This window comes from Tachyglossus aculeatus, chromosome 2 (assembly GCF_015852505.1).
Source record: "Tachyglossus aculeatus isolate mTacAcu1 chromosome 2, mTacAcu1.pri, whole genome shotgun sequence".
In the NCBI taxonomy this organism is placed as follows: Eukaryota; Metazoa; Chordata; class Mammalia; order Monotremata; family Tachyglossidae; genus Tachyglossus; species Tachyglossus aculeatus.
In genome coordinates, this window is record NC_052067.1 from 114473571 (window position 1) to 114491898 (window position 18328).

Sequence of the window (18328 nt, forward strand, 5' to 3'; positions counted from 1 at the left end):
ATATTCAAGCCATCATTAAATCCTGTCAGTTCTACCTTCACAACATTACCAAAATCCGCCCCTTCCTCTCCGTCCAAATTGCTACCACATTTGGTCTGTCTTTCATGAATGAAACTGAGGCACAGAGAATAACAATAGTAACAACAACAATAATAATTAATATTTATGGTATTTTTTAGGCACTTACTATGTGCCGGTCACAGTACAAAGCACTAGGGTAGACAAAAGCAAATCAGGTTGGATACAGTCACCGTCCCATGTGGGGCTCACAGTCTCAATCCTAATTTTACAGATAAGGTAACAGGTACAAAGAAGTAAAGTGATTTGCCCAAGGTCACATAGCAGACAAGTGACAGAGCTGGAATTAGAACCCATGACCTTTTTACTCCCAGGCCCATGTTCTATCCACTATGCCATGTTGTGACTCGCTCTAGGTCAAACAGCAGACCAGTGATGAAGCCAGATTCTCTGACGCCCATGTCCTTTCCATTAGACCATGCTGCTTCTCCATTAGTTTTCAGTAGTCTTTGATATGGTGGACCACTCCTAGTCTCCTAGAAATCCTTGGTTCACTGACCCTTCCCTCTTATGGTTCTTCTCTTACCTCTCTAGCAAAACTTTCCTTGGTCTCTTTTGCTGGCTTCTCCTCTGCCTCTCAATTCCTGCGAGGGGTCCTCCAAAGCTAAGTTCTGTACCCCTTTCTATCCTCAATTTATACCCACTTCCTTGGGGAGCTCCTACAACTACCATCTCTATGCAGATGACTCCTAAATTTACCTGTCCGGCTCTGACCTCACTCCCTTCAACCTCAGATTTCCTTCTGCCTTCAGATATCACTACTTAGATCTCAAACTCATGCTATACCTCAAACTCATGTCTCAAAACTGAACTCTCATTCTCTCTTCACACTCATCTTCACCGCCCCTCCTCACACCTGACTTTCCTTTCCTCCCTATTTCATAAACCCACAACTTCGGGATTATCCTTGTCTCTACTCTTCCATCTGCATAGTTATTCAGGTACCAAGTCATCTCGGTTCTATCTTCATAATATATCCAGAATCTACCCCCTCCTTTCCATCCAAACTGTCACCATATTGGTCCAAGTACGTGTCATAACATGTTTCAACTACTGAATCAGCTCTTCATTGACTTCCCTGCCTCCAGTGCCTCCTGTTTCCAGTCCATATTTCACTACAATGCCTATATCATTTTTCAAAAACATTGTTCTGTGCATGTCTCCCTCTTCACAAACCTCCAGTGATTGCCAAACCATCTCCATACCAAGAAGCAATGCTCCTCATAGGTTTTAGGGGCACTCAATCATCTTTATCCCCACTACTTCTCCTCGGTCCTCTCCCACCATAACCTAGCTGATACATTTGGCTTCTCAAATGCCAATCTACAGTCATGCCTCATTCACTTTGCTTACCATCAACTCTTTGCTCATGCATATGCTAGATCACTACTCTGTCCATCCTCAAAGCCCTATTAAAATTACATCTTCTCCAGGAAGCCTTCCCTGACTAACCTCATCTCTCCACCCTAGTCCCTCTCTGTACTGTCATGAGTCCACGAGCCCTAAGCACTTTGTTTATTCACCCCACCACTGATTCATAGCATGTGCACACAAATTTTTACCCTTAGTTATTTCTCCTATCCGTGATTTATTTTAATGTATCTTTACATCACTAGATTGAGGACAGGGATCCTGCCTACTAAATCTCTTTTACTGCCCCACACATATTGCATAATGCCCTACACAGAGTAAGCACCTAAGTACTATTCATTGATAAATGAATGCATTAAAAGGAATTTTACTAGTTTTATAGTAAACTGAAGGTGACATATTTAAGGTGTGGAATGATTATTGAACACACTACTAGTTTTTAAGACCTGAGAGTGGATTGAGCAATCGTGAGGGAAATTGAAGTTGTCCCTATATAAAATACCAAAGGTCAATGTGTTCTGTTTTAAAACTTTCTGCTGTTCCTATTTTCCATGCATGTTGAAAATGCCCATCCAGATGAGGAAACCAAATATGCAGCAAAATGGATATAATCCCAATTGGTATGTCACAAGTAAGAAGGTCTATCATATTAAAAAAAGTGTTATCCATAGCTAATACCTGCATGTAATCGAGCAGTCAGAATGTTTAAATCTTTATTCATTTTATATTTTAAAAGTGCTCTTCAAAGGATCAGCTAATTATAAGATACAAAGATAAAACAAAAAGCCTGAATTTAAGATATCCAAAATTCATATCAGCTTCAGGAGAGAGCAAACAGGACTGAATGGCCATAGATGTAAGCAAGTCCTCATACACAAAATATTGGTCAAATCCAAGATGTTCAAGATTCTTTTGCAAAATAATGTAGGAAATGCTGCAGAGCTGCTGCTGGCTTCATTGTTCTGAATATGGACGTCTTCAATTGCTGAAGCTTTCAATATCAAACTGTTCCCTCATTTTTTAAAATTCATTACCTGTGAAACTTGATATTCAATTGTACAGACAGGTCATAAACTGAAAGAAAATATTTTGCACTATTTCTAAAATGTTATTGACTTTGACTCTCCCTAAATAAACAATGCATTTGGGAATTTTTACATGGAGTATATTCCATGTCTTCTAGATTCATTCAGTAGTATTTAAGCGCTTGGGCGCTTACTGTGTGCAGAGCACTGTACTAAGCGCTTGGGAAGTACAAGTTGGCAACATATAGAGATGGTTCCTACCCAACAATGGACTCACAGTCTAGAATCTTTGAAATCTGATCTAGATCTAGAATGATCAGTGCAACATTTATGTGTATTGCAGTAAGAGGCCTGCCACAAATCCTAATATAATTTGTATCCCTGTTCAATAGTATTCCTAAATCTGGGGCACAGAAACAGTAGAGTGCTCAAACTAAGGATGGGCACGTGGCAGAGGGACAGAGAAAGAGGGAGAGACTCACAGATATTTATTTTGAGATCAAAAAGTCCCTGACCCAAACTTTGAATGGATAAAGGTCAGACTGGGAATGGGGGAAGAGTTGGAAATTGCTGTTTTTTGAATGCCTCAATATTATGATTAATAATAATGATAATACTTGTTAAGACCTTACTATGTGTCAAGCACTGTTCTAATGCTGGGGTATATTCTGATGACTTTGGTACCTGTCTACATGTTTTGTTTTGTTGTCTGTCTCCCGCTTCCAGACTGTGAGCCCATTGTTGGGTAGGGACTGTCTTTATATGTTGCCAACTTGTACTTCCCAAGTGCTTAGTACAGTGCTCTACACACAGTAAGCGCTCAATAAATACGACTGAATGAATGAATGAATGTAAGTTAATCAGGAAGGACACAGTCTCTAGCCCACATAGGGCTCACAGTCTAAATAGGAGGGAGAACAGGCACTGAATCCCCATTTTACAGATGAGGAAACAAGCACAGAGAAGTTAAGTGATTTGCACAAGATCACCCAGCAGGCAAAGGGTGGAGCTGGGATTAGAACCCCTATGCTCTTTCCACTTCATTCATCCATTCAGTCACATTTATTGAGCATTTACTGTGTGCAGACCACTGTGCTAAGTGCTTGGGAGAGTACAAATTCAACAATAAACACATTCCCTGCCCACAGCAACCTTACAGTATAGAGGGGAGGAGACAGACATCAATAGAAATAAATTACAGATATGTAATTATTACTTATGTACATAAGTGCTTTGGGGCTGGGAGGGGGAAGAGCAAAGGGAGTGGGAAAAGAGAAGCAGGGGGGCTTAGTCTAGGAAGGTGTCTTGGAGGAGATGTGCCTTCATTAAGGCTTTTTGGCAGGGCAGGGGTGGAGAGTAATTGTCAGATTTGAGGAGGGAGGGCATTCCAGGCCAGAGGCAGGATGTGGGCAAGGGATCAGTGGCGAGACTGAGGAGATCAAGGCACAGTAAGAAGATTAGCACTAGAGGAGTGAAGTGTGCAGGCTGAGTTGCAGAAGGAGAGTAGCAAGGTGACATAGGAAGGGGCAAGAGGTGGAGTGCTTTAAAGCCGATGGTGAGGAGTTTCTGTTAGATGTGGAGATGGATGGGCAACCGCTGTAGTTTTCTGAGGAGCAATGTGACATGTCCTGAACATTTTTGCAGAAAAATGATCTGAGCAGCAGAGTGAAGTACGGACTGGAGTGAGGAGAGACAGGAGGCAGGGAGGTCAGCACGGAGGCTGATACAGTGATTCAGGCAGGATAGGATGAGTGATTGTATTAATGCAGTAGCATTTTGGATGGAGAGGAAAGGGTGGATTGTAGCGATGTTGTGAAGGTGGGACTGACAGGATTTAGTACTGGTTTGAATATGTGGGTTGAATGAGAGACCCCAGGGAAAGACTCACCCAGTAGCAGTATAATACCTTCTCAATCTTTAGAATATTGAGAAGGCCACCTCAGCGGAGACTTCACCGTTGGGCTTTGAGAGGAGCGTAAAACACTGTGTTACGTTAATGCTTGTCCTTGCCTTGTCTTTTGTATTTTTGGTTGCCTTTCCTAATTTATTCATTCATTCAATCGTATTTATTGAGCGCTTACTGAGTGCAGAGCACTGTACTAAGCACTTGGGAAGTACAAGTTGGCAACATATAGAGACGGTACCTACCCAACAGCGGGCTCACAGTCTAGAAGACTACTGTATCCTAATGTATCACTGAGCCCACTGCTGGGTAGGGACCGTCTCTATATGTTGCCAACTTGTACTTCCCAAGCGCTCAGTACAGTGCTCTGCACGCAGTAAGCGCTCAATAAATACGACTGAATGAATGAACCCTCTCCCCCAACACACCAGCCCACATTCTTAGATTGTGAATCCCTTGGGAGTCATTAATCATGTCTATAACCTTACCCATGTATTTCTTTCCCAAGGCTTAGTAAAGAGCACTGCACAGAGTAAGCACTTAACACTGTTACTGTTATTGGAAATGAAAAGAATATTGATAACCTGAATTTATTTGTTTACTTCTAAAATATCTGACTATTCACACTTAGTATAGTGTTTATGATATTTACAAAGAAAGTTTGGCAACAATGGAGAAACATGTTTAGTGTTCTCTGAAGGCCTGTAAAACTGCTGGAATATCCAACCTTCTGTAAGCTAGACCTACTTCCGAAGACATCCTCTGCCTCTTAGTTTAAAAAGGCAGGAAAAAAATTAGCAACAGCCAGGGATTGGAAGCAGTCTACTCTCCAGAATGAGCAATGTTTAGTGTTCTCTGAAGGCCTGTAAAACTGCTGGAATATCCAACCTTCTGTAAGCTAGACCTACTTCAGAAGACATCCTCTGCCTCTTAGTTTAAAAGGGCAGGAAAAAAATTAAAAACAGCCAGGGATTGGAAGCGGTCTACTCTCCAGAATGAGCAATGTTCACAGCCACACAGCTTTGCTGGGTGAAATGTGGGAGGGGAATGGATGGTAGAAGACTACTTAAGTAACTGAGCTACCGAGAAGGAAAGACAGCACGTGTGAAGTAAGGTAAAAAGACATCAGCATGATACACACTTTCTAAACACTAAAACTGCTTTAGGAAGCAGAGTTAAGTGGGTGAGGGGAAGAGTAATATGAAATAAGGTCTCTTCCTAACAGTACTATATTTCCCAAAAGTTGAAGGGCATTTCCTGCATGTAAACCGCAAGTGGGAAATATAAAGCCTACATTTCCCAGAGACAATTCATTGCACTTCCTTCTCTCCAAGTAACCTGGGAGGGGGATCACGAAAGGCAAATAAAGAGGGCCAATTGGCTTGTCCAAAGATCCCTGAGGAGTTTCTTCCTGAAAGTTGTTTGACACCTGGAAAGGGGTTCCGTGGATTATATACACTAGATTTGTGCAGCATGTGGAACATGGTATTGGTTAGACCTTAGCCTTTTCTGTCCCACCTGTGTCCATGATTTCAACTTCGCCATTAGAAGCATAATCTTCAGAATATAAAGGATTGATTTACGTGTACTGCCTTGCCCACTAGATCTACGATAATAGATCACTCACCCCACCTTCAAAGTCTTATTAAAATCACATTTCTTTCAAGAGGGCTCTGACTAGGTCCTCATATCTCCTACTCCCTCTACTTTCTGTGTCAACTTTGCCTTTGGATTTGTACCTTTTATCAATCAATCAATCATTTTATTGAGTGCTTACTGTATACACAGTTCAGCTTGGGATATTGAAATATAACAGAGTGGGTGGATATGTTTCCTGCCTACAATGAGGCTGCTGCATGACCTTGGGCAAGTCATTTAACTTCTCTGTGCTTCAGTTCCCTCAACTGTAAATTAGGGATTAAATACTTGTACTTCCTCCTACTTGACAGTGAGTCCCGTGCAGGACAGGGACTGTATTCGATTGAATTAACTGGTATTCATTCTTTCAATCGAATTTATTGAATGCTTACTTGGTGCAGAGCACTGTATTAAGCACTTGGAAAGTACCTACCCTAGCACTTAGAATAGTGCTTGATACTTATTATGTGCTTAATGAATAACATAAAAAAAGAGCTTTCATCCAAGTCTCAGACCCAAGCACTATGCACTTCTATGCACTTGGGAGAGTACAAGAGTTGGTAGATACACCTCCTGCCCACAAGGAGCTTATAGTCTAGATGGAAAGACAGACAATAATATAAATTACAGATATGTACATAAATTCTGTGGGGCTGAGGCTGTGGTGAATTAAGAAAACAAATACAAGTGCAAGGGACACATAGAAGGGAGTGGGAGAAGAGGAAATGTGGCTTAGTAATGGAAGGCCTCTTGGAGGAGGCTATGAAGATGGGGAGAGTGATCTTCTGTTGGATATGAAGGGGGAGTTTCAAGCAAGAGGCAGGATGTTGGTGGCGAGACGGACAAGATCTGAGATAGGGTGTAGGTTGGCGTTAGAGGAATGAAGTGTGCGGGCTGGGTTGTAATAGGAAATTAGAGAGATAAGGTAGGAGGGCGAAAGGTAAGTACTTTAAAGCCAATGGTAAGGAGTTTCTGTTTTATGTGGAGGTGGATTGGCAACCATTGGAAGTTCTCTATAAGTGGGGAAACATGGACTGAACAGTTTTGTAAAAAAAAAAAAAAAAAATGATCCAGGCCGGAGAGTGAAGTATGAATTGAAGTGCAGAGAGAAAAGTGATAGGGAGGTCAGCAGGCAGTACGATCACAGTAATCAAGGTGGGATAAGATAAATGTTTGGATTAACGTGGTAGCAGTTGGTTGGATAGGAAAGATAGGATTTTTAACAATGTTGTGAAGGATGAACCAACAGGATTTGATGACAGATTGAATATGTGGGTTAAATGAGAGATGAGATGAGGATAGCACAAGGTTATTGGCTTATGAGATGGGGCGGATGGTGGTGCTGTCTACAGGGAGGGACAAAGTCATGGGGAGGAAAGGATTCAGGTGGGAAGATGAGGAGTTCTCTTTTGGACATGTTAAATTTGAGGTGTTGGTGAGATATCCAAGTACAGATGTTCTGAAGTCTGCAGTCTCACCGAAAAAGAAAAAAAAAAACCCAGCACTAGCATTTCTCCCAAATGCTTAGTACTGTGCTCTTCACAGAGTATATTCATTCATTCAATCAGATTTATTAAGCGCTTACTGTGTGCAGAGCACTGTACTAAGCGCTTGGGAAGGAACAACGCAACAATAAACAGTGAATTTCCCTGCCCACAATGAGCTCACAGTGTAGAGCTCACATTAAACGCCACTCCATCTCTGTCATTACTAAACAAGAGTCAGCAACTAAGTACTGGCATAGAACAAAGCAGCTGACCCAAGTCCGTTGCCTCTTCTAGGACAGTGGCTCTGTAATTAGATAAAATGCAGCTGTTGTACAGCCCTGTGGAGTTAACACTTCTGTTAACTTTGGTCCAGATCCTGGACACACGCCTAAGATCCTGCAGGCTTTCTTAGCAGAATAGGATGGAGAAAGAATGTGGCGTGTTGTCACAGCATGATGAGGCCAAGAAAGACGTCTGTCTTTTCATCACTGGGGGTGAGAATAGACTCTGACATGACCTTGGAGACCGATGAGGTCAAAGGGAATCCCATCTACAGGAGGGGGCAAATCATGGAGTAGACGTCTTGGCTCCATTTCCAGCTATTTCCCAGCTCCAAGGAGAGAGGTTGGATAGGTTGGATACCAGGAAAGCTGTGAGGGTGAGGTCCAGGCTCTCTATTCCCCACATGTAACTGGAGTTGAGAGACTAACGGCTTACTAAAATCTGGACGTATTAATCATTTCATCTCACAATGAGAAAATTTCACAGAAATTCACATTATTCTACTCTGCATCAATCTAATGTTTAAGAGATCATCACAGCAACAGTTCCCTGCTTTTGAGTTAGAAGTGCAGACTATGTAAATAACCACTGATTATAGAGGCTTGTTGCACTTAAGTAGTATTCAAAGTGATGTGCAAAGAAGATGCCTCAGTGATTGAGTTCTCCATTATAAGACAATAAATTTAACCGATGTTATCACAGTTATAAGGTTCTGTATACCGTGATGAGAAAAAGCAATTGATTGGTATGCAGTCTGATGAAAATCTGAACAGCATGAGCAAAGTAAGTCTCTGCATGATGCAAGCATGCATACAAATAGGTGACATTTACATAAAAATTTCTTCCCATTGGCTATTTAATCTTGGGACTATAGTATGCTATATCCTGAGTTGGCTTCAAATAAGCAAAATGATCATACTGAAAAAAAATCTTATCGTGACTTACAGCATTTATTACATCAACTCCTGCACAATTTGAAAATTGAAATATGTAGCCATCTGTTTCTCTTTGGCAGCCAGTTAATTTCATACAGAAATCCTGTTTTTGATAAGAACAACTGGAAGCTGCTTTAAAATAGCTTTTGAATACTGAACAAATTATAAAACATTCTATAGTTACTTATAATAAGCACAGTGTTTGTCTCAATGATACTTAACGTTAAGAAAGACAACTGTATGGTAGTGTGACAAATCATTTTTATAAGGTTTCATGCCATATATATTTATATATTTAACCCTATTAAAATATTTGTTTATATGTCAATCATATTTATTGAATGCTTACTGTGTTCAGAGCACGGAACTAAGCGCTTGGGAGAATAGAACATAATATAACAGACCCATTTCCTGCCCACAATGAGCTTAGATTCTAGAGGATACATATGCATATATAACATCCTATCCTCAGGGTATATATATATATATATATATATATATATATATATATATATATATATAAAGTAATAAGATGTTTAGTGTATGCAGGCCTTTTTGTCACCACTACTAATAAGAAGACATTCTTCAGAGATGGGAACAATCTTTTTTTAAAGCCACTGAGGAAAAGGTTCTATGAAGCCTAGAGAACAAGCCAAATATGAAGCCATAGCCTTTTCACCAACTGAATCGAATGTCATTAGTGCAACCATGAAAAATGGTAAAGCACCCGCAACTAATGAGATTCCTATAGAAATCAACAGGCAAATAAAGAAACATCAACTTAGCCAGGTACTTATGCATATAATGGGAACAGACTCCATTAAATTCCACTTTTAGGCTTGCAATATAGTTCAAAATGTATCCCTTAGATTTATGGAAGAGTTAATACTGCTCACAAAATGGCCAAATAACCAGTAGAGTCAACTATGGCACCTTGGAGAACCAGGTTTAATAGTCTTAACTGCTTCCGTTGTAAAAAAGAATCAGTTGTCATTGACTGTTTTTCATTATTCTTCCCCCATGGCACTTATGTAGATATCTTTAAAATGCAGATAGCCTTATATTCTCCCACTTCCCATTTTGCAATTTATTTTAATAGTCTCTCAACTAGATTACAAGCTCCTTATAATGTTGGTATTTGTTAATCGCTTACTAGGTGCCAAGCACTGTTCTAAGCATGGGGGGGATACAAGGTAATCAAGGTTGTCCCACGTGGGGCTCAGTCTTAATCCCCATTTTACAGATGAGGGAACTGAGGCACAGGGAAATTAAATGACTTGTCTGAAGTCACAGAGCTGACAAGTGGCGGAGCTGGGATTAGAACCCATGACCTCTGACTCCCAAGCCCGTGCTCTTTCCACTGAGCCACAATGCTTCTCCTTGAGGGCAGAAATAATGACTACTAACTCTATTAGATTGCACTCTCTCAAACACTTAGTCCAAGTGTTCTGCACACTACAAGTATTCAATAAATACCATTCACTGCTTATTATTATTTCAAAATTCCTATTTGAGCAAGCGTGTAGCTAATATTATAGTCAATGTGTGGAAAGCGAGACAAGGAAAAACCCCAGCTCTGATGAAAAAACAAGTAAAACCAACAGTCTTACAAAATCAGAGATAATTATCATTTTAAAAAATTAATCAATATTTATTGAATGCTTACTGTGTGCCACTATACTAAGTATTTTTTGATGATATTTGTTACTGTACTAAGCACTGGGGTAGATACAAAATAACCCAATTGGACACAATCCATTTCCCACATGGGGCTCACTCTTAATTCCCATTTTACAGATTAGGGAACTGAGGCACAGAAAAGTTAAGTGACTTGCCCAAAGTCACACAGCAGGGAAGTGACAGAACCAGGATGAGACTCTAGATCCTCTGATTCCCAGGTCTGTGCTCTTTGCAAGGCCTGAGATCTTGGGGCTTCTTCTTAAGAAGGGCTTTATCAGGACAATGATGCAAACAAACTAGCCGCGACAGGGACTATTCAATTCCCCTGTCCAGGTATAGATAAAAAAGCACCAAAAACCCAAACCCATCCTGTTGACCTCATAACTTCTCGGAGGATATTCCACTAACTGGTCAAATAATGTAAAAAAAATCAGTGAAACAATGCAAACAATGGACATCGCCCAAGGCCAAGGACTGTAGTCAGCATCCAATGAGCCTTCACCAAGCTGCCATGGTATAGGGGTCTCCATAACAGGATGGGTGCTGGAAGGATACTAATTCATTTATTTATATTAATTTCTGCCTCTCCTCTCCTTTTCTAGAATGTAAGAGTGTTGTGGGCAGGAATACGTCTGTTTATTGTAGTACAGTGCTCTGCACACTGTAAGTGCTCAATAAATATGATTGAATGAATGAACGAATACCACTCTACCTCAGTATGTATTAGTTTATCCATACATAAGCTCTCTAGTAAAGACTTCAGCACTGCCATAATGATCTGTTTGGTTGGTGTGATTCCTGGTGATGTCTTAAGAATGAGAACCTGAATCTAGTGTCCCAGAATTGGTAGATGATTGCAACGACGACCTACTGGATAATTAATGGAAATTTGATAGTTTTGAATAAGCGAAAAAAAGAGCAACAACTGTGCTGAGGTTAGACTTTTCTATAGACTTCGTAATTTTAATATTGAAGTTTTGAAGTCTCATTCTTAAATTAATTTTATCCAGTGAATCAATAGTACTTTTTGAATGGCTGCTGTTTTTTGAGCACTGTCCTAAGTGCCTAGGAGAGTACAATAAGGCTAGTAGACATGGTCCTTGCCTTCAAGGAGTTTACAATCTTGCAGAGGAGATTGCTGCATTTCAGCTGAGAAAAGAGTCAAGGGATGCGGTGATATGTACAGCAGGAACTGTTGAATATAGAGTCTAATCATAATTTAGGGAAGATACATATACATGTGTGATAATGTATAACGAGAGAGAAACAATAATTGCATATGACAGAAGCTGACTCAATTCTGTTTCTATTTATTTTTCACACTTGGAAAAATATGGTGATAGAATCCATAATTTACGCACTAGGACCTACTAAATATTGGAGGGATAGGTGTGTTTTCTTTGGCAAATCAGGTGTTCCAAAGGAGGAAAAAGTTCATTTGTGTTTCTTGGCACAAAGATTGGTAAATAAAAAGTGAATATGTTTTTATGAAGCCTCCATTAACGGAAGACCTAAATGTGTTATTCAGTGCAGCTTTAGACTTATAAGCTACATGTATGTAAATATATACCTTGATATATAGGTAGGAGAAAGACAGACAGCAGGAGGGAGGGACAAAGAGGGTGATCGTATCTGAAAAATGATCTCAAAAGACTGTGTTTGGTAGGAAATCCACCCATTAATACAACTTAGCTAAAATTTGGCAGGGATTTTCTGTCATTTTTTTTTTTAAGAAATTATACCCTTATTGTACCATAGTTTTATCCTGAACGTGTTAATGGAACTTCAGGAATTGACTTAAGATTGGAAGGAAATCTAGCTGATTCTGTAGTACTTTACGTTCTTCCATAATGTGCTTTTTCACGCACTAGAATTCATGATTACAATGTTGTTGGAGAATCACACAGTGTTCTCCTAACAGAGTCTTTCTGGATAGAAAATGATGCGATGTTGGAAGAAACGGATATGAGCAGCCTTGTGATGTCAGTCAAGGCAAATGTATTATAATGTGAGTTTCCTTACTATGGAATTCTTCTGAACTGTAAGCCCCCAACATTACCCCAAAACTGAAAGAATAATACTGAAAAGTCTCCTGATAGGGACAGTTTCATCAGGAACAATGGATGAGCTTAGGTCCTGAAATCAATAACAATAATTAAGTGCTCACTGTGTGCACAGCACTGTGCTAAGCACTTGGTAGAGAACAATACAACAGAGTTAGTAAACCCTATCCCTGCCCTAAAGGAGTTTACCAGTACAGCTCGAGATACAGACATTAGCAAAAAATTACAGGTAAAGGAGGCAACTAAATATAAGGATATGTACATACAGAAGTCAAGTGGGGAGGGGTGGAAAGAGCTTAATAAGTATGTAGGGAATATAGAGACTCTAACATCACTTTGGGCAGGGAATGTGTTTACCAAATCCATTATACTGTATTCTCCCAAGCACTTAATACAGTACTCTGCACTCAGTAAGTGGTCAATAAATATATTAATTGATTGGGAGATGAGAGAAAGGCCAGAGAAGGCTTCCTGAAGGAGAAGATCTTTGAAGATGGGAATAGTGGTTGTTGGATGAATATGAAGAAGGATGGAGTTCTAGGCAGGAGGGAGAAAGTTAGCAAAGAGTCAGTAGCGATAGAAACAAGATCAAAGAACAGTCAGTAGGTTCTGGGCTGACATGAAGTGGGAGAGAAGCGATGATAAGAAGGAGGGAGGGACCTTATTGAGTGTCTCACAGCTGATGGTGAGATAGCTAAGTGAACAGTGTATATTTTTGAGGAGTGTGCAGAACGATTTTCTGGAAAAAATGCTTTTGAGGAGTGCGCCAAACAATTTTCTAAAAAAGATTATAGGCAGTGAATAATAATAATTGTGGTATTTAATAACAATAATAATAATGGGATTTATTAAGCACTTACTATGCAAAGCACGGTTCAAAGCACTGGGGAGGTTACAAGGTGATCAGGTTGTCCCACTTTACAGATCAGGTAACTGAGGCACAGAGAAGTTAAGTGACTAGCCCCAAGTCACACAGCTGACAATTGGCAGAGCTGGAATTTGAATCCATGACCTCTGACTCCAAAGCCCATGCCCTTTCCACTGAGCCACGCTGCTTCTCACTTACTGTGTACAATAGAATTAGTAGACCTGAACCCTGCTCTCAAAGAGCTTTCAATAGAGCTCGGGATAGAGACATTAATAAAAGATTACAGGTAGATGAGGCAACTGAGGTTTTGTACCTCAGGTGCTGGGGTACACACAAGCAAATCCGGTTCTACATGGGGCTCTCAGTCTATGGGAAAGGGAGAACAGAAACTGAATTCCCATTTTGCAGGTGAGGGAACTGAGTTATAGAGAAGTGAAGTGATTTGCGCTTCAATCAGACAAGTGGTGGAGCAATAATTAGAACCCAGGTCCTCTGACTCCCAGGACGGTGCTCTTTCCACTACACCTCGCTACTTCCCAAAGTGAAGTATGAGAGAGAGGGGAGAGGCTAGAAATAAGGGAGGTCAGCATAAGGGTTGATGCAGTACTTGGACCACCATGGTAGCAGTTTAGATAGAGAGAGAGGGGTGGATTCTGGAGCTGTTGTGAAGATATAAGTGGATGATTTGATAACTGACCGAAGATGCAGGTTGAATGAACGAGACGAGTCAACGGGAGGGTTGAATGAAAGAGATGAGTCAAGAATAATGCCAATGCTTTGAGGTTGCTAGCTTGTGAGACAGGAAGGATGATGGAAACAGTAATGGGAAAGTCAGACAGAAGAAAGAGTTTAAGAAAGAAGATGATAAATTCAATTTTGGACATGATGAGTTTGAGGTGATGGTGGAACATTCAGGTAGAGAAGGCAAGAGGCAATGCAAGATGGCAGAGGGGAAAAGGTTGGGATAGAAGAAGTAGATAAAGGAGTTATCTGCGTAGATATGATAGTTGGAAGTCATGGAAGCGGATGAGCTCTCCAAGGGGAGAAGGTGTAAATAGAGAATATGGGAGAATTAATCAATCAATCAATCAATCGTATTTATTGAGCTCTTCCTGTGTGCAGAGCACTGAACTAAGCGCTTGGGAAGTACAAGTTGGCAACATATAGAGACAGTCCCTACCCAACAGAGGGTTCACAGTCTAAAAGGGGGAGACAGAGAACAAAACCAAACATGCTAACAAAATAAATAGAATAGATATGTACAAGTAAAATAAATAGAGTAATAAATATGTACAAACATATATACATATATACAGGTGTTGTGGGGAAGGGAAGGAAGTAAGATGGGGGGATGGAGAGGGGGACTAGGGGGAGAGGAAGGAAGGGGCTCAGTCTGGGAAGGCCTCCTGGAGGAGGTGGAGGTGGAATAAATGGAGAATGGAGAGTAAATGGAGAATAGAAGAGGACCCAGAAGTGAGTCTTGAGGAACCACCCCATCACCACCAATCCCACTGGTAGGGGATGGGAGGCAGAACAGGAACTGGTGAAAGAGACTGAAAAGAAGTGGCTAGAGAAGGATGAGGAGAACCAGAAAAGGACATTGTCAGTAAAATAATATTTGATTGTGTTTCAAGAAAAATGGAGTGGTCAACAGTATCAAAGGCAGCTGAAAAATCAAGGAGAATTAGGGTGGAGTAGAGTACACTGGCCCAATCAATCAATGGTATTAATGCTTACTGTGTGCAAAGCACTGTATTCAAAGCTTTGTAGGGCACAATAAAAAGGAGACACAGTTTAGCCCAGAGGAATGAGCTCAGGCTTGGTAGTCAGATTAGAACTGAGTTCTAATCCCAGCTCTGCCACTAGAATACTTTGTGGCCTTGGGAAAGTCACAACTTCTCTGTGCCTCAGTTACCTCATCTGTAAAATAGGATTGAGACTGTGAGCCCCATGTGGGACAGGAACTGTGTCCAACCCCATTACCTTGTATCTATCCCAGCACTTAATACAGTGCCTGGCACATAGTTAGTGGTTAACAAATACCACAATTATTATTGTTAGTATTATTATTAGGTATAAATGATCCCTACCCACAAGGAGCTCACAGATCCCTACCCACAAGGAGCTCACAGCCTAGATGGGGAGACAGAAATTAAAATGAATTACAGATGGATGTGTAATAAGTGCTGTGGAGCTGGGGGAGGGGTGAACCTCAAAATGCTTAAGGAGTACTGACCCAAGTGCACAGGTGACACAGAAAAAGGGCTAAAACAAGGGAGTGAGTGCTTAGTCAGGGAAGGCCTCTTGGAGGAGATGTGATTTTAGTTGGGCTTTGAAGATGGGGAGAGTGGAAATCTGTCAGAATGAAAGGGGAAAAAGTTCCAGGCCAGAGGGAGGATGTGACTGAGCCCCTTCCTCCCAGACTGAGCCCCCTCCTTCCTCTCCCCCTCCTCATCCCCCCGCCTTACCTCCTTCCCCTCCCCACAGCCCCTGTATATATGTATATATGTTTGTACGTATTTATTACTCTATTTTATTTGTACGTATTCATTCTATTTATTTTATTTTGTTAATATGTTTTGTTTTTTTCTGTCTCCCCCTTCTAGACTGTGAGCCCACTGTTGGGTAGGGACCGTCTCTATATGTTGCCGACTTGTACTTCCCAAGCACTTAGTACAGTGCTCTGCACACAGTAAGCGCTAAATAAATACGATTGAATGAATGTCGGCAAGGGTAGGTGGGAAGAAAGGTGAGATTGAGATGTAGTAAGATGTAGTCAAGAAAAACACCAAAGATTAATGTTAGGAAGACTTGTTACAACAAGCCTGGAAAAAATTCATGACATATGCTGGTATAACAACTGCCACAAAAATACAAATTGTCAATTCTATGGTGTTTCCAGTGACGATGTATGGATCTGAAAGCTGGACAGTGAAAAAACATGATAGAAACAGCATCGATTCCTTTGAAATGTGCTGTTCTTAAATGGAGTCATCTGCGTAGATATAGTAGTTGGAAGTCATGGAAGTGGATGAGCTCCCCAAGGGGAGTGGGTGTAAATACAGAATATGGGAGAATTGCTTTTACAAATACCATGGACTGCCTGAAAAACAAACAAATGGATTTTGGAGCGAATTAAGCCAAAGTGGTCTTTGAAAGGCCAAATGATTCGACAGACTAGCATATTCTGGACACATAGTCTAGCATAGACTAGCATATTCTGGACACATGATCAGGATGACTATTTCCCTGGAAAAGACACTAATGCTAGGAAAAGGTCAGGGAAATTACGGATAGAGGCCATAACAACGATAATAGAAGAACCGTTAGGAAAGGCACAAGTGCTTTATTATAGTTGTGAAAGGATGGGTTTAGAAGCATAGGTGGAATGAATACTTTTTTTTCTTTAATGGTATGTATTAAGCACTTTAATGGCATGTATTAAGTAAGGTGCCAATCACTTTACTAAGCATTGGGGCAGATAAAGCTAATCAGATTGGACATAGTCGATGTCCCATGTGGGGCTCAATCTCAATTTTATAGATAAGAACTGAAGCCCAGAGAAATCCAAGGTCACACAGCAGAGAAGCAGTGGAGACAGGATTAGTACCCAGGTCCCCTGACTCCAACGCCCATGTTCATTTCACTAGGCCATACTGTTTCTCAAGGTTATGGGCTTATGAGAAAGTAAGGATAGTGGTGCTGTCTACAGTGATGAGAAAGTTAGGGAAAGGACAGGGTTTGGGTGGGAAGATGCAGAGTTCTTTTTTAGATATGTTAAGCTTGAGGGGCTGGCAGGACATCCAGATGGAGATGTCCCGAAGGCAGGAGGAAATGCAAAACTGCAGAGAAGAACTGTTTTGTAAAATAGACAAAATGGTTTTGTAAAGTTCCTCACCTGAACTCTCCCTTAAATACTGAAAAAGATACTACAGTAGTAGCATATGAAATGCTAAATAAGGAATAAAATATTCATTGTCATTAACTGAAGCATAATCAGTTGCTTCCCCTTCTTTAATAATAATAACAATAATAATAATGACATTTATTAAGTGCTTACTATGAGCAGAGCACCATTCTAAGCGCTGGGGAGGTTACAAGGTGAACAGTTTGTCCCACGGGCAGCTCACAGTCTTAATCCCCATTTTACAGATGAGGTAACTGAGGCCCAGAGAAGTTAAGTGACTTGCCCAAAGTCACACAGCTGACAATTGGTGGAGCCGGGATTTGAACCCATGACCTCTGATTTCAAAGCCCGGGCTCTTTCCACTGAGCCAGGCTGATTCTCTGCTGCTTTATCTAGGAACATACTGCTGCTTCATTTTTCTATTAATTTCATAGCTACACCTATATTGTTTCCTCATTGCTGTAGTGGGACAGTCAATGATACACATAAAACTAATATATCCATAAAGCTATTTTCCCCCACAAGGCCAGTGGAATAAAACTGAAAGACCCCATGATTTCAGAAATGTCACTGTAACAACTAGAGGATCCTTAAAGCTAGCAGTTAAAGAACTCATCTGCTACAGGCAATCACAAATGCATAAAATGCAAAAACCAGGTCATAAGTCTTGAAAATTGATCTTGTTCGACAAGGTTTTGTTCTGCAAGAGAATCATGCCAGTAATGAAACGCTCTTCAAGCTCCTGTCCTCCCTGTTAGACAGGGTCACTGGAACCCAGCTAGCTTAAATTAGTGACATTCACCTTTATATCCTGCACTCTCATAACTCATAGATTTTTAATTTATTGTTATGCAGAGAAAATTACAAATCAGTTAGAAGCTGCAAAATGTCTCCACTTAAAGACCAATACCATAGACTGAATAACTCAGAAGAGGGTGGAGAATGTGGGTGAAGACATCAAACAGAAAGTAGGGGTGGGAATGGAACTGGAGGATTCCTGCATTGTTTTCTGAAGTTTATTCTTGGGAATTTACCCCAGTATGGCCAGTTTCTCTTTTGGGATTTCCCCTGAAGGATGGTGGTTATAGGGG

General features: G+C 40.7%; 1 protein-coding gene across 4 annotated transcripts in view; it reads right to left on the minus strand.

The window, feature by feature from the left end:
• Positions 1-18328, minus strand: part of DIAPH3 (diaphanous related formin 3) — a 322031-nt gene that overhangs the window by 93286 nt on the left and 210417 nt on the right. Inside the window, exon 26 of one of the 4 annotated variants that reach the window (XM_038741254.1) lies at positions 2194-2491. The exons of the other annotated variants lie outside the window; for them this stretch is intronic. Within the exon in view, the coding sequence (XP_038597182.1) occupies positions 2463-2491 (29 nt within the window). The 3' untranslated portion in view covers positions 2194-2462. Of the gene's footprint in view, positions 1-2193; positions 2492-18328 lie in introns of those variants that run through there. 4 annotated transcript variants of the gene reach the window in all.